We start from the raw sequence: 16,322 nt of genomic DNA on the forward strand, positions 1-16,322 counted from the left end.
ATTTTACCGCCACAACACGCTTTGTACTAAGCAGTCTGCTCACCGTATGTACACTATAAACCTGTTCTCGAATGCTCTCTCCTTTGCAACAAATTTATGTAGCTAAAAACTAGGTGCATATTGTTTCACTAGTAATCCTAGTATGTGTGCTTCAAGAAAAGCATTATGCCTAATCACCATAACCAACACACTATATTGTATTGTATTGTTTGTGTCTGTGTTCCTATGTTCCAGGTGACTAAATAAGAAACGCCAAAAATAGCGAAAGGAACCTACACGACTTGTGTGAGTACCTCATTTCTATGTTTGTTGTTTTATGTCCTGACGAAAGCTCTACAGACCCGGCTGGGCCTAAAGAGCTGAAACATGTTGATGCATCCATATATACATAGATATATAGTAATCTAGTTCAGGGGAACTGAATGGACCATAAATCCTCTTCCCTCTTTTTTGATAAAAGTAAAAATTACTATTCCAACTCCAAAGAGCGCAACAGTAGGGAAAGGGTTGGATAGCGTAGGGGTAATAATTACTATTCCAACTCCAGAGAACGCAACAGTAGGAAAAGTGTTGGATAGCGTAGGGGGTAAAAATTACTATTCCAACTCCAAAGAGCGCAACAGTAGGGAAAGGGTTGGATAGCGTAGGGGTAATAATTACTATTCCAACTCCAGAGAACGCAACAGTAGGGAAATTGTTGGATAGCGTAGGGGTAAAAATTACTATTCCAACTCCAAAGAACGCAACGGTAGGGAAAGGGTTGGATAGCGTAGGGGTAATAATTACTATTCCCACTCCAGAGAGTGCAACAGTAGGGAAAGAGTTGGATAGCGTAGGTGTAAAAATTACTATTCCCACTCCAGAGAACGCAACAATAGGGAAAGGGTTGGATAGCGTAGGGGTAAAAATTACTAATCCCACTCCAGAGAGTGCAACAGTAGGACAAGTGTTCGATTGCATAGGGGTAATAATTACTATTCCCACTCCAGAGAGTGCAACAGTATGGAAAGTGTTGGATAGCGTAGAGGTAAAAATTACTATTCCCACTCCAGAGAGTGCTACAGTAGAGAACAAATTGATCAATTAATCAATTAATAAAAATTATTTTCCAATTAATAAAAAATTATAACCAATTAATAAATATTAATTTCTAATTCCTACTAATTAATAATTAATTTTAAATAATTAAATTACTTCCCACTCTATTCCCCCATAAACCCACAACCCACTACAGAACATATTCATCAATTAATCAATTAATTAAAATTAATTACCAATTAATTAAAATTATTTACCAATTAATACATAGTATTTTACAATTCCTACTAATTATTAATTAATTTTACATAATTAAATTACTTCCCACCCTATTCCCCTATAAACCCACAACCCGCTACAGAACATATTTATCAATTAATCAATTAATTAAAATTAATTACCAATTAATTAAAATTAATTACCAATTAATAAATATTATTTTACTATTCCTACTAATTATTAATTAATTTAACATAATTAAATTACTTCCCACCCTCTTCCCCTATACACCCACAACCCGCTACAGAACATATTTGTCAATTAATCAATTAATTAAAATTAATTACCAATTAATTAAATATAATTACCAATTAATAAATATTAATTTACAAGTCCTACTAATTAATAATTATTTGAACATAATTAAATTACTTCCCACCCTATTCCCCTATAAACCCACAATCCGCTACAGTACTAAAAAACAAAAATTAATTAAATTACATAAAAATAAATTGAAAACATAATAAATACTAGAAGACACCCCAATCCTGGTACTGCCTGAATACTTTAGAAAGGTAACGGCTGCGATATCAAGTCTACTATGGGGCAATCGACCCGCCCGCATAGCAAACGTGAAGCTGGTCCGAGATTGGTATGACGGGGGATAGCGCTGCCGGATGTGCAGATGTATTATTTGGCGGCGCATCTAAAGATCGTAAATCAATGGATCCACGCCCCGCAGGGAGAACCGGCATACCTGGCAGACAGAGCGCAGCTGGGTACCCACAGCTTATTGGCCCCACTATACAACAAGGGCATCGCTGCAAAACTAATAGGACCCACGCACCACATGGTGGCACTGTGGCATAAAGCGCAACCAAGACTCAAATGGGGAGGCATCATAACCAAAATGACTCCCTTGTGGGATGTCAAAGCACTGGGCCGGCTAAGACACAGTAAGGGCTTCACGCGGTGGGATACCATCGGAATCTCCACAGTAGGAGATCTGTGGGCAAACGATGGAGTTGTTCCGTTTGAACAACTCCAGCGGCAATATCAGTTGAGCCCAAATGAAACATACCGATACATACAAATCAGGCATGCGCTAATGACAGCCATCGGGATCGGTACAAAGGTGCCGGACTCATCCCCACTGGAGGACCGTCTATTAACTGATTATATGGAAGCCAGTGCGACTTCCCTCACTTATCGCAAAATAATGAATAACTTGCAGGACCCACTAGTAAAACTGAAGGCCAAATGGGAGGATGAGCTAGGTGTGATGGACAACGCAGAATGGAACGCAGCGATGGCTTCGCCAAAAGAAGCGGGTATCTCGTCGAGATATCGGCTGGTGCAGCTCAAAATATTGCATAGGGTCTATTATACGAGAACTACTCTACACAAAATGCACAGAGCTGATCATCCCACCTGCCTGAGGGGATGCGGAGAACTGGGCACACTCTTTCACACACTCTGGGAGTGCCCGATTATCGCCACCTATTGGTGACAGGTTCTGCGCACCATCTCGCAAATATTGGCAGTATCCCTAACACCGGACCCTCGTGTATGTTTACTGAATGTCTGGAAACAGAATGATTTGACTCGTCAGGGGCAGCAATGGGCAATTGTGGGGATAATGGTGGCCAAACGGGATATAGCGCAAAAGTGGGGGGCAGTAGAGGCACCGACACTGGCACAATGGTGTAGAAACATGGACTTAATATTAGTGATTGAAAGAGCAGTATATAAAATGAGAGCAAACCCCAGGAAATGGAACAAGCTGTGGATGCCATGGAACACCTATAGAAGGGATATATGTGAGCCCCTATCGGAAGAAGATCTAGATAGCTCTGAGGAGGAGGGAGATGTCGAATGAGACGCACTTAGATTGATTTGACACATACAAATAGAGTTGATATAGCGCTGATGGGTTGGTCGCACGTCCCGTAATAGGAATGTAAGATCTGGGAGTCTCGAGATGTGAATGTTAGATACTTGCATCAATTAATGCAATGAGAAGTAATGAGTGTCAAAAAGACGAACATCTGCTCTACTAGCTGAGTCACACGTTTAGTTGAAGTTATAAAATATAAAAATAAGACTGTTACAAAACTATTTGGGAAATTAATCGTATACTTTCTGCTGATCTAAAATGTACAATGCAGGCCAAGGACACTGCAAAGTGAATAAAGTCTGAAATGTGTAACGAAATGTCATTATATAGCAGCCGGCCTTCGGGTTGTAGGTAAATGCTGTGTAAATGATGCAGATTGCAATAAAAGTCTTTAACCCAAAAAAAAACCCCATAATAAATACATAATAATATACACAAAAATATTTTAAAAATCGATATTAGTAACATCGAAATTATTAACATCGATATTACTGACATCGATATTTAAAACTTCGATATTACTAATTTCGATATTAAATCTATCGATATTACTTACCTTCTATATTTTGTCACATCGATATTTAAACTTCGATATAATTGTATATCGATATTTAAATATCGATATTTTGTCTGTATACCCAATGTGGTCTGAAACGCACAACACACACTGACCCAACATGTAGTATAATGATACTGAGGTTGACACAGTTAAACTTGTGAAAAAGGCATTATTGTAGCAGACATGGATTGCCTTCCCCCCGCACCCAAGCCTACCCGGCTCCCCCTTATTTTCTCATGATTTGCTGTTACAGGTTTAACTGTTATACACATGATAGTTTGATCATCATCCCGGACACTATGGCATAGCCGAAAGGAGTCATTACAAATGTGTATGTGGAACAAAGCTGTATGCGAATAAGGCACCTGTAATAAGTTTATATATTAAAATGGTAACAAGCCATGATCAACGCTATCTATTTTTTGTATTTGACGTGAGTTATTACGATGCACCGATCTGGATGGTGTACATCTGCTCATATACCCATATATTGCTTTGAATAATTTGATTCATGAAAATGCCTACTAGCTCTGCAAATATTCTGTATGTTTGTAACATTATCACATATATCTTAGTTCAATAAACAAGTTTTTTTTAAATCAGTGAAACAAGCATTCAGGTGGGATCTTCTCGTCCCTCCCACGGCCTGTATTGTGGGGCTCAGAGGTAGAGTTTATTTTCTGTGACAGACTGCTCCCTGGGTGGAAGGATGAGACAGAGGAGTGGGCACTTTGAAGGGTGCCTGCCACACTTTGAAAGCTGAGTCACTAAATCACATTTGTGTTTTGAAATTGATTATATAAAGGGGAGCTTGGATCTCTCAACTGGTCAGCCATCAAGCTGCCAACCATGACTGTACCTCGAGGTAGAGAAGCTTAGCTATAGTTCTGCCCTGTGTGACCAGGACTGGAGACCAAGGTCTGTTGGCGTCCGACTGGGTGAGGGGACATCACCCAGGAATCTCAACACCCATATGTCTTGAAGCCTGGAGTACCAGCATCTAACTGCCTGCCAAAACCAGTAGAACCCTGTGAGGAGGAGAAGATCCCATGGGGGAAGCAAGGTCCAGAGGGTGAGCTGTGGCGGCGAATTGACCTCTGTCGCAAGGTGTGAGAAGACGGCAACTGCAAACATCAACTTGCGTGCTAATATTTGGTCTTGTGCAGACCAAAGGCAGCATGCCCTGTTGACCAGAGGGGTCTACAGTGAGTAGCATGGGCCATCGTCCTTGGTTTACTGCTGCAATGAGTGATGTTAGAATTGGGGGTCTCTGGTTGGCGCAAGTATTCACTTGTGAGAAGCAGGGACCCTCTCCTCTAAGTCAGAGCGAAAGATGACCCCTTTGAATTACCCTTGTGTGTGGCGTGAGCAGCCAAGGCTATTCTCCAGGCGTTTCTGAGTTAAGCATTTGTAATCACACACACAGTAAATATACCAGTCTCCCCACAAATGGACACCAGGCTGTAGATATATAAAAATACGTTCTCTTTATGTAAAAATATATCTGAGCAGTTAACACTTATCACAAGACCAATATAACGATTTTTAAGTATGCCACAAGATTGTAAATAGGCAAGTTCTCTTCTGTTTACAGTTCAAATATTTTTTCTTCAGTTCAATTCACTTAAAACCAGTTCTACTTGTTCTTAAAAATGCTCTGAGTCCCTGGAGGCCTCTCTGGGGCTCCTGGGACGCTTCGTAGCGCTTCACGTGCTTTCCCAGGGAAACTGGGCCAGACCCTAACACGACTCACGCATCTCGCGGTGCGGGTTGAATGGAGACCAGAGAGAGGCCTCGATAAACCCTGGGTCTTTTCCGGAGGTGGGGGCTCTCAGCTGCAGTGAGGAGCAGGGAGGTGATGAGAGGAGCCTCGGAGAAACCCTGGGCCTTTCAGAGGTAGGCACGTACCTTTGTGATCAGCGTAAGGGGAAATAAAACGCTGCGGGCCCCGAGCCCGGTGAAGATCCTTAGGAGGAGGTGTCCGGACTTCGGGGGATCTGTTCTCTGGGTCTTTGGGGTCCGGTGGGGGCTTCAGGCGGGAGCGTGGGGGGCACACCAGCGAGCCTCCAAAGGCGAGGTGACACGGCGATTTCCCACAGCGGGGGAAGGGCGGCTCCGCGGAGCGGGGCTCTTCCTCCGCGGAGAAGGGGAAACACAGTTGGTCACGGCCTCGAGGAGGGGCTGGGGGGAACCAAGGTCACGGCTCCGGCGGGGGCAGAAATCCTCACAGATACCGGCAGACGGGCAGAGAGCAGGTTAAGCCAGATGATCCTGTGGCTCAGGTCAGGGGACAAGCTCTCTTCCAGGCCCTTGGAGAAAGTTTCTAGCACAAGTCAGCAAAGTCTTTTCAGCAAGTCTTTTCCTCTCCTTCCTCAGCAAGGCAAGCAGCAGGCCAGTCCTTCCAGCGTCTTCTTCTCCTTCTAGTTGGGCAGAGGTTCTTTGTGGCAAACAGGATTCTGATTTACAAGGAGCAGGGCTCCTACTTTTATACAGCATTTTCTTTGTTCTTGCAGGCCAGGGGGCCTCTGCACACCTTCTTTCAGTCTCTGAGCACTTTTTTGGGTGTACTCTGGTGTCTTCTTTCAGTGTGAGGGGCAGGCACATCAGACGCTCCACAGGGGGTGGAGCCAGCATTGTGTGGGCAGGGGCAGCCAGGAGTACCTTGTTGACAGTGCTTCGCCCTTCCTGGGCCAGGTGCCGGCTGAGTCATCAGTCGCTCCCCAGGGGGCGGAGCCAGCATTGTGGTGGCAGAGCACAGCCCTATTCAGAGTCCAGGGGCACTCCCACCAAGGTGTAATCCTTGCATTCACCACCTGTTATCCCCCAGCCCTGTCACTCACATATCCCAGACAGTCAGATACACATACTAGCAGAGGCGGGCTGAAATGGTTAGGCAAGCAAATGCTAACTTTCTAAAAGTAGCATTTGCAAACACAGGATATTAAAATTAACTTTACTAAAATAAGTACTTTATTATTCTGAGTTCAGGCATACTAAATTTTACTTTCTACCATGTTCCCTGAGCCTGCTGGGATTATAGAGTGTAATAATTCCAGCAGCCCATCTGGGCCTAAGAGAACAGGTAGCCTTCCAATAGTGAAAAACGAATTTGGCTGTAATTCACTATTAGGACATGCCACATACATCAGAGCATGTCCTACCTTACACTTACAATGCACCCTGCCCTTGGGCCTACCATAGGGGTGACTAATATGAAGTTAAGGGAAGGTTTAGGGGCTGGCAAGTGTGTGCACTTGCCCAGCCAGCATGACAGTACTAGACTGCACACAGGTTATGCAATGGCAGACACTAGACATATTTTACAAGGCTGCTTCTGTGGGTGGCGCAACCAGCGCTGCAGGCCCACTAGCAGTATTGGCATTTACGAGCCCTGGCACTCCTGGTGCACTTTACTGGGACTGACAGTAAATCCAATGAACCAATCAGGAACATCAATCACAGGTACAGTTTACATAGGGAGCACTGGCAATGCGGCACGGATTGGCCATGGCGCAGTGCCCTGAGCAGCGGACACCAGCAGAAACATCTGAGGCACATCAGCAAAAAGTGGAAGGGAAACTCACGCCAAGGTGCCAGGTCTAACACGTGATGACTGCCATCCGGGTACCATTTCTCACTGAGGAGCATAGATGGGGCTCTCCCTTGCACCCAGAGCACATAAGTTAAGCAACCACCCGGAACCTGCAGTCAGGATCAGAAGGACCTGTCGCTCCTTCAGATAAATGCTGTGGATCTTCAACCGTCTTGCCTGCACCAAAGAGTCTACCTCTTATCTTTGACATCCACATGAGTCCACCTCAATTCTGGAGTGCTGCATGCTTTGAGGCTCTTCTGTATCTCAACACCAGCAGAAGCGGGTAAGACCAACCATTGGGTAGCAGAACCCAGGGAAAAATTGTCCTACCTCATACAGTGCTAGAACACATTCAGCCTGATTCACTAACTGTCCGTCACAGTATGTGTTGTAATAATAGAAAATGTACTACAAAATGCAATTAACAGACTACGTGTTGAGTTTTATGACTCCTCTCTACTAATGCTTATGTGTGCAGAGTCCCCCACCAAAATGTGGAGCCACCACACACACAAGTATAGAATTTAGTATTAAACATGGGAGGGACACCTGAGAGTGCGCGGAAAAAGACGCGACTCGCTCCTAAACAGAATTCACTAGGAAGGAGAACAGCTGTGTGTAGTGTTAGTGTGTGTTGCATTTGAATTTGTTTATCTGTAAATAATACTTTTGTCGTAAAAGCGATTGTTTGGCTTGACATTCAATTGTTGTAGTTACGCATTTTGAGTCTTGAGCCAGTGTCCACCTTGAATCCACTCATGCTACCCCTAAGAATCAAGTGTTGAGGGGGTACGTGACCCAGTTGCTCAGGACTGCTAGGAGGTCGGGCCCTTGGACATCAGAAGTAAAAGGCCTCAACCTCTGACAATTGGATGCGCCTTTTTCTGTGAATTGACCCTCCTTGAAAGATAAATGAGGTTGGATTTTCAACGCATTCAAGGTATGTTCTGAGGAGGACTGAGACAGTGATCTCGGTACAGTAAAACATGTACCTACCTATGAAGGCTGCCTTCCTCTCCTAAGCCCTGTGCACGGGGTCTATGGCTAGGCATGGTCAGGGGAGGGGCTGAGAACAATTGTTAGAGCAATGGCGGCAGTACATTACAACTTGTACCTAAGATCAATGCTATCCCTCCCAGGTTTTCTACTGAAGGTCTGTCAAGGGAGCAGCTTAGACAGTGATATGTAACGAAACGTACGTACAATGGATGCCACCTGCTTCCAGGTCCTCTTGTCAATCTGTGGCTAAGCTTTGTGAGGGGGCGGGGCTGGGGGCACTGTTCGCTCCTCATAGCTCCCACCCTGCTCACCCACCAATCCTGAGCTTTATGCCTGCGATGGAGGTAGGGAGGAAGGTTATGCTCTGTCCCTACTATCCCTAGCACAAAACACAGGGCTAGGAAGTAGTTATTTCGCTTGTAGGCGCTATCTCTCACACAGCTTTCTTGTTGTGATAGAAGATGCTCCCCAGCCCCTCCCTCACACCTCATCTCCCACCCCAGCAAAAATTCAGAGTGGGAAGTAAGGAAAAGGTCTGGGGTCATGGATTCCAGTCCTTTCTCATTCTGGCCTTCCTTCAGATTTGCCTTGTAAAGGATGGAGAAATTCCCATACACAGTCCACTGTGTAGGTAATGTTTGCCACATCTGAATGAAAAAAGCCATAATATACACCATTGCCAGGCTCAAGAATCCATAGGCTGTGAATAATGGACACTCTTCTACTTCCACCGTCTAAAACTTGGGGTGTTCCCTGAATTTATATGCATGTGCGTTTGTGTATAGGCATGTATGAATGAAGTAGCTCTACCAGAAATACTGTAGGTAGCATCAGAATGGCAGTCTGGGATATAGGGAGCACAATGGTTACACAGACTAGAGATAAAAATGCTTTTAATGACTCAGTCAATGTAATTATATGCTATATGCAGATTTATTGTTGAGTTTTATCGTTCACACCTTAAAGAGAAGGCAACATTGAGTTTGTGCGGGCTGATCACCCAGTGCGCCTTAAGCCAACATCATCAGTGTGAAGTGTTCAAATCCGAGTGATAGAAGTGAAGTGCTGGTAAAGAATGAGCATGCTCAGTGGTAGCAATTAAGGGTGGGGAGAGTAAGAATAAAGAAGGACAAGGATAACCATAAGAACAAGTTGCTACCCTGCTATAACACAATTTCTTAAAGAGACTCTATCTAATCATGAATTCCGCCCCTGGTGCCAGACTGGATCTGGACACGTTTGATAGCAATTAATTTGCCCATCGGTACGCGGCATTGTGTGACTCCAATGCGTACAGCTCCCCGAGTGGTAGGCCTCTGGAATGGATCTAACCAGGAAATCTTGCTAGGCACATCAGGCAATGTGGGTCAGTAAGTCAAGCAAGAAGGACCACTATACCAAAGGCATGCAAAACAGTATCATTGAGAAGTAATAGTAAGTGAACGGCCAAGTCAAGGCTCAAGAGTATATGGAGAAAAAATATTGTTCCCATCAGAAGCCACACTGTACTGCCCTTATTGTCATCATTTGGGTTCTCCTTACCCAGGAGACACGACGGCCGGTAGGTAGTTACCGTGACCGAGATGTGATGTGAGGGCAGAACAGAAAGGTATGCTAGTGGCTAATGAAAAAAGCAGTGTCAACACTACTGCTTTGTAAATAAGAATGAGATAAATAATGAAAAAATATCACCTGGAAATCCAGGCGTACTCAACCGTATACCTTGTATGTAGGTTGAGAGGCTTCACCCCACCTGGCTGCAGCGCAGGTAAAAGGAGCACCGCTCTTTCCGTCGATGTCTCCAGGCCGGTTGAGTACGCCTGGATTTCCAGGTGATATTTTTTCATTATTTATCTCATTCTTATTTACAAAGCAGTAGTGTTTTTCTAAGGTCCTGAAGAATGCATTAGAAACTTCTTTCTTGTGAATGCAGAAACATGTCGACCACCAACACGTGCGGTTATTATTTAAAACCTGCACCTACACCTGCCTTTTAATCTTAGGGACTGGGGGATATTAATAAATTCCTTTTTTCCACCCAATTCACCTAATTTTATCATTACCCTTCACTTTTTCACTCTAATCACCAGACACTGCTTTTTTCATTAGCCACTAGCATACCTTTCTGTTCTGCCCTCACATCACATCTCGGTCACGGTAACTACCTACCGGCCGTCGTGTCTCCTGGGTAAGGAGAACCCAAATGATGACAATAAGGGCAGTACAGTGTGGCTTCTGATGGGAACAATATTTTTTCTCCATATACTCTTGAGCCTTGACTTGGCCGTTCACTTACTATTACTTCTCAATGATACTGTTTTGCATGCCTTTGGTACAGTGGTCCTTCTTGCTTGACTTACTGACCCACTCTTTGACCCCCAGATATTATTTGTTGTTGTGTATTGAGTTCGGGGCTTATATCTGGCCGGTCGGTAAACCTGCCCTTAGACCCTCCCTAATTGTTTGTTGAACATCAGGCAATGTGCCTATCCGCCAGACCAGGCAATCCAGGCACTAGTGCTTTGTGAACATGTGGCGGGATACTGACGTAGCAGCCTGGCAGATGTCTGAGACTGACACACCACGCGCCAGTGCAGTGGTAGCTGCCTTTGTTTTGATTGAATGAGCATGCAAGCACTCTAGGGACTGATTTTCAGCCTTCCCATTTCAGATTCTCATGCATAACGCAATCCACAAAGAGATTGATCTATTAGGTACCACTTTGCACTTTTTTGCACAAGAAAACCCCATGAAAAGTTGATTGTCCATTTGATAGTTTCTGGTCTCATCAGAAACTGTCCAAAACCAAGGTCCCTTGTTGGGACAGGACAGTGAAGCTTTTCCTCCTCCTTAGAGAGGTGAGGCAGAGCATAGAAAGCCGGCAAGGTGATGGATTGCCCTATGTAGATGGGCATATCTACCTTTGACAGGAATGCCGCTTTTGTCTAGAGAAATATTTTGTCTGGAAAACATGAGGTGTATGGCTGTTGGGCCGACTGGGCCTGGGATTTGCTCACTCGCCTTGTAGATGTGATAGTGATAAGGAATACTATCTTGATTATCAGCAGGAATTGTGAACAACCGTGTATTGGCTCAAAGGGATTGCACATCTAATAGGTGAGAACCAAATTAAAATCCTACTGTGGCATCACAAAAGGTGTCAATGTGAATCAGCCCTTTCAAGAAACGTATCATAACAGGTGATTTGAAAGGGATGGCTCATCTGGCAAACATGAAAAGGTCAAAAGATGACTTCACTCTTGCCACAGCAAGGAATTGCTGGGCTAATGACAGATAAAATAACAGGATGTGAGACAAGTTTGCATTCAAGGGTTGGATACTCCAAGGGGGTTAGGGGAGGGTGAATGGAACACTAGGCAACAAACATCCCGCTTCCAGCATCTACCATCTTAATGAAGGGATGTCTGGCTGCTAAGATGACACCAATTACTTCAGGAGGAAGGTTGAAAGCTGTTCAATCTCCAAGCATTGTTGTGTAGATTGTGCAGGCTCGAGGGAAGAATCAATTCCTATGCCCCCAGAAGGGGCAGTGTATCGGAGGACAAATACACATGGCCAATCTTTCCTGGTAATACCCTGTCCAGATGTTCTGGGTACTACCCAGTCCTTGTGTCTACCAACCAGGAGCTTAGAGGGAAAGAGGTCCTAGGTCGCCCTCCACTCAACGTACAATTTCCACAAAATTGACCTAGACCCACAGGCATTTACAAATGTACATTTTTGTTGGTGTACCATGCGTTGCAAACCATTACAACTAACTTCCCTATTCTAATTGATAGGGTAGGAGGTACATCCACATTGTGCCATATTTAAAACTTGCCCGATCTCTTTCATAAAATAACAGTTGTGAGACAAACAAAACACACACCCACGTGTCAAACTCAGACAAAAGAAAAAAGTGTGTGTGAGCGAGATGGCGCCTCACGGGCGCACCACCGACGGGAACCTGGCAGGTACTAACCAGGATTGCCCTGATATCATCATTGGCACCATCAAGCTCGAAAGGAAAAATGTGTCCAATAACAAACTAGGAATGTGTTTGTGAAAAGTGCAGTGTAGATAGACAACGGACAACAAATAGTGTCAAAACAAAGATACAGACCACAAACAACACGGATATTGAATTTTATTCTGTCTCTTTCGTGTTGGTTGTGGGTTCTTTAAAAAGTGAGTATGGCTACTACTTATCCAACCATACTCTACTTGCCGACATGTTTCATTGCCACTCAAATTTTTGGCAATTTCTTCAGGGCGTCACATATTTAAGCCACTGCATTGGACATACATAGTCTTCACAACTGTAAAATAAAACATAAAAAACACACATAGTTGTCAGCCTGCCTTGTAAATTGCTAAAAATGTGGCGTATCCCAATTGCACATAACTCCACAGTATTTACCCTTGACTCGTACCAGCTGAGAGCACGAAACCCTCGTGTATTTCTGAATGTACTCCAAACGTGAGTCACCTTTCCTCCCCTTCGGTTATTTTCAGTACAGGGGATGAAATATACCAAAATTACATACGTATTTTGTGTTTCTCCTTTCCATAATATTAAGGTAATCTTTTCTTTTGCTACCGTTTGTTAAAAACTAACTGTCTCTCTTTCCCTACTATGGTGTTTAAACAACCCTTATATTTACATATCTATTTACATATTTGTGGCTGCACCTCTTGGCACCACAAGCATATGATTTATCGAATGGTCTTTCAAACTACGGTCTTAGCGTTTCTTTACAAAGACACACCCTTCTATTTCTCTTTCATAGTTTCAACTCATGGCACCACAAGGATTTTTCGATTATCCCGTGAACCGCCCCCCTGGTAGGAAAAGGCCTCACTGATGTCTCAGGATTCTGCTTCACAAATCGAAAACCGGACCCCATACTCCTTACCGATAGGGAGAGGGACAACTGGCATTTCCTCAGCCCGTGTGTCTTCCCGGAAGACTTCTTCCTCTATGTGCAAACCGCGGTTGTACGTCCTGGCGTAATCCAACGGGACCCAACGTGGATCCCTGTACCCTTGTGGACTCCATCTTAGAGTGGGGCTAAATTCAATCTACTACATAACCGCATTGTCATCTCGCGGGTTATCACGCTCCGTTTCTAATTATAGAAAATGCTTTTATTCAACCGGCTGAAAACCATGTGCATCCCTATCAATTCATTCAGCCCGGTGGTGCGATTATTTCATATTCTGCGATGAGGAAGAAATTAAATTCCGAAAGACATCAGCTCCATTCTTAGAGTATTGTTCAGTTGTATGTTATTTTGAGAACAATCTCCAGGAAGGTGTTTGAAAATCGAGGCTTGCGGCATAACAACAAATTACCACTCTGCTCTAACCATACATTGAATATATGTTCCAAACAAATAGCCTATATGTTGTTAGGGGTTCAGTCTTTTAGCCAAGTTTTTTCATAAGCTGTCACTGGCCATCAATATACAAAATGAGGGTCAGCAACTGGCTGTTTTTTTCAAATTTAGGAAGTATCTCGGAAGTATCTCGCTTTAACACCTTCACCCAAGCTTCCGGAACAGATGTGATGTCCCTACATCACCCTGTTTGGTGCAAAACCACATGGCTGTTCTGTTGGTCATTGGAACCTACATCCATTGCCACTTGATGGTCTGGAAAATTGCCTTCACTGCCAAGCGAATCCCTTGCAGAGAGATGAGCCTCCTCCAGAAATCAGAATCTCCACCTCTCCCAGATGACCTCCCCAACTGAGCAAGGATACATCCATCATGACTGTTACATGTGGGTGGAGTATGAGAGGTGCCTGATGCTGGTTGAATTTCAGTTGAACCACCACTGCAGATCTTGCACAGTCTCCTTCAATACCTGGTTGGACTCTGACAGCTCCCATTGGTGCTAAGCCCATTGAGACTATAGAGCCAACATCTGCCACCTCTCATGGTCCACGAGCAGGAGCTCAAGAAGCCCCACAGCTGCTCTCGCTGCAACCCACGTCAAATTTTGAAACATCGGGCTCATAGTTCAAGCCCTGGATTCATTGAGGTGGAAGGGCACTGTATCCATTATGGTTCCGATTAACTTGAGAGGCTGTTGATGAGTCAGGTGTGACTTCCGCATATTGATGGAGAAACCCAACGATAGCAACAGGTCAGCTGTTGTCTGAAGGTAGCTTACATATGCCTTCAGCATCCAGTCCTCGAGGTACCAGTTGACTGGTATTCCTAACCTCAGGTGGGCTGTGACCCCCCCACCCCATCACCTTTGTGAACACCTGAGGTGCACTGGTCAGCCCAATAAGTAAACATAGGAACCTGAAAGTGCTCTTTACCAACTAGAAGCTGCATGTATCAAGTGTTGGATGACAGGGATGTTGAAGTAGATGTCCTGCAAAGCTAGTGCCACTAATCAGAGGAAGACGTTCAGAGAGCACTTATTGTGCTGCGATGCCGGCTCTCGGAAGTAGGGTGTAGGTTATAGTTTGGTGAACTTTTCAGTGCCAATGTAAACTCAAAACCTCATTGAAATTCACCAGTAACTATAACTTGTGCAATAAAGTAACTAAAAGTCGCGCCCCCACCATGCACAGTTTTGTCATCAATGATGGAATTCAAATGTTGCAGTCATTTTGTCAATGATCATGTTATGAGTCCTGTAATATGTGAAGTAATTAGCTGTGCATGGCATGGGAGCACGCTACGGTTATGCAGTGCGGGCGGATTCAGGGACCCAGTTAGGCCTTCTGAACTAAAGTACCTTAAATCTATGGATGTAGAGCGTTGTATGGATCTGCGTTAAAAATGCGTGGCGCAGCATTGGTAACAAGTCTGTTCCGAGATGCGGCGAGTAGGCAGTACATGTTCCTGTTGTGTCGACATCGCAGATCTTTTGATGGGACTTGCGTTGTGAAGCGCAGCCGACGCGATCTGTAAATTTGAATCAGTATTGAAGCTGCAATGCAGAGTTTCATTGTCGTTGTCAAGGCTACTGTCAACAGGAGATGTGAGGATCTTGCACCAGGAAAAACGTCCGCAGCCTCGGTTCCGAAGGAGATGTCGGTCCCAAGTTGCAGGATGCAGTTGCAGTGCGAGTCTTTCCGATGGGTCTAATCCACGCTGGGGTGTCAGAGCATCGGTTCTGCTTAGCATTGTGCCACGCAGCAGAAGATGGTGTGGTTCTGAAGAGTCCGTAGAAGGCAAAGCACCATAGACCCATTTAAAATGGTCCAGAATTAGGGTGGCACCACTTGGCAGAGTAGACTCACAGATGGCAGTGCCAGGTGTAGAAGCAGGGTTATTGGTAGTCTGTTATGTCCCTGAGGCTTCTAATCAGGAGGCTAGCTTACTAGCCCTCTGAGTCACTCTGCGTTCAATAGAGAAGCAGGTCTAGTCCGTCGCACCCAGGCAGGAGGCCAGCAAGCAGCAGGGCAGCACAGCATGGCAGGAGTTCAGCAAAACAGCAGTCTAGCAGAGTGGCAGTCCTTCCTGACAGAGTATCCACAGATCCTGAGGTGGTGGTGCCTGAGGCCCAGTACTTATACCCATTGGTGCCTTTGAAGGGGGGAGACATCAAAGACAGGCCTCTGAAGGGCACAGAGGTCCTGCCCTTCTTGCCCTGACTCCAGACTCACTACCGGAGGTTATGCAGCCCTTTTTGTATAAAGGTAGGATACAGCTTATTCAGGTGTAAGTGAGGCTGTACCCAGCTCACCCACCCCAGACGTGATCAGAGACAGGTTGGTGGTACCAAATGGCTAAAGTAGGAAAAATTGAATTTTTTTTAAGTGGCATTTTAAGAATTTCTATTTAAAATCTGATTTCACTATAAGTTTGGATTTAAAATTTTGATTCCAGAGACACCAAACCTGAAATGTTTATCTCTTTCCAATTGGGAAATACTCATATAAAATGTAATAAGGTTATCCCAATGTTATTCTATGGGAGAGCTAGGCCTTGCAGTTGTGAAAAAACAAAGTATAAAAATGTTTGGGATTTTTACTACCAGGACATGTGAAA

The 16,322-nt window shown here is 44.5% G+C and overlaps 1 protein-coding gene and 1 long non-coding RNA gene across 2 annotated transcripts in view; one reads left to right on the plus strand and one right to left on the minus strand.

Annotated features, from left to right (window-relative positions):
* The window catches only part of LOC144761491 (uncharacterized), a 72,379-nt gene extending 72,133 nt beyond the window's left edge, over window positions 1–246 (plus strand). The window contains 1 exon segment of the mRNA XM_078646824.1: window positions 235–246. Coding sequence (XP_078502950.1) covers window positions 235–246 — 12 coding nt within the window.
* The window catches only part of LOC144762068 (uncharacterized), a 144,588-nt gene extending 131,224 nt beyond the window's left edge, over window positions 1–13,364 (minus strand). Inside the window, exon 1 of the long non-coding RNA XR_013596039.1 lies at window positions 13,224–13,364. This is a non-coding gene — a long non-coding RNA (uncharacterized LOC144762068). The remainder of the gene's footprint in view (window positions 1–13,223) is intronic.
* Window positions 13,365–16,322: the final 2,958 nt, after the last annotated feature.

The sequence above is a fragment of the Lissotriton helveticus genome, chromosome 6, assembly GCF_964261635.1.
Source record: "Lissotriton helveticus chromosome 6, aLisHel1.1, whole genome shotgun sequence".
Classification (NCBI taxonomy): Eukaryota; Metazoa; Chordata; class Amphibia; order Caudata; family Salamandridae; genus Lissotriton; species Lissotriton helveticus.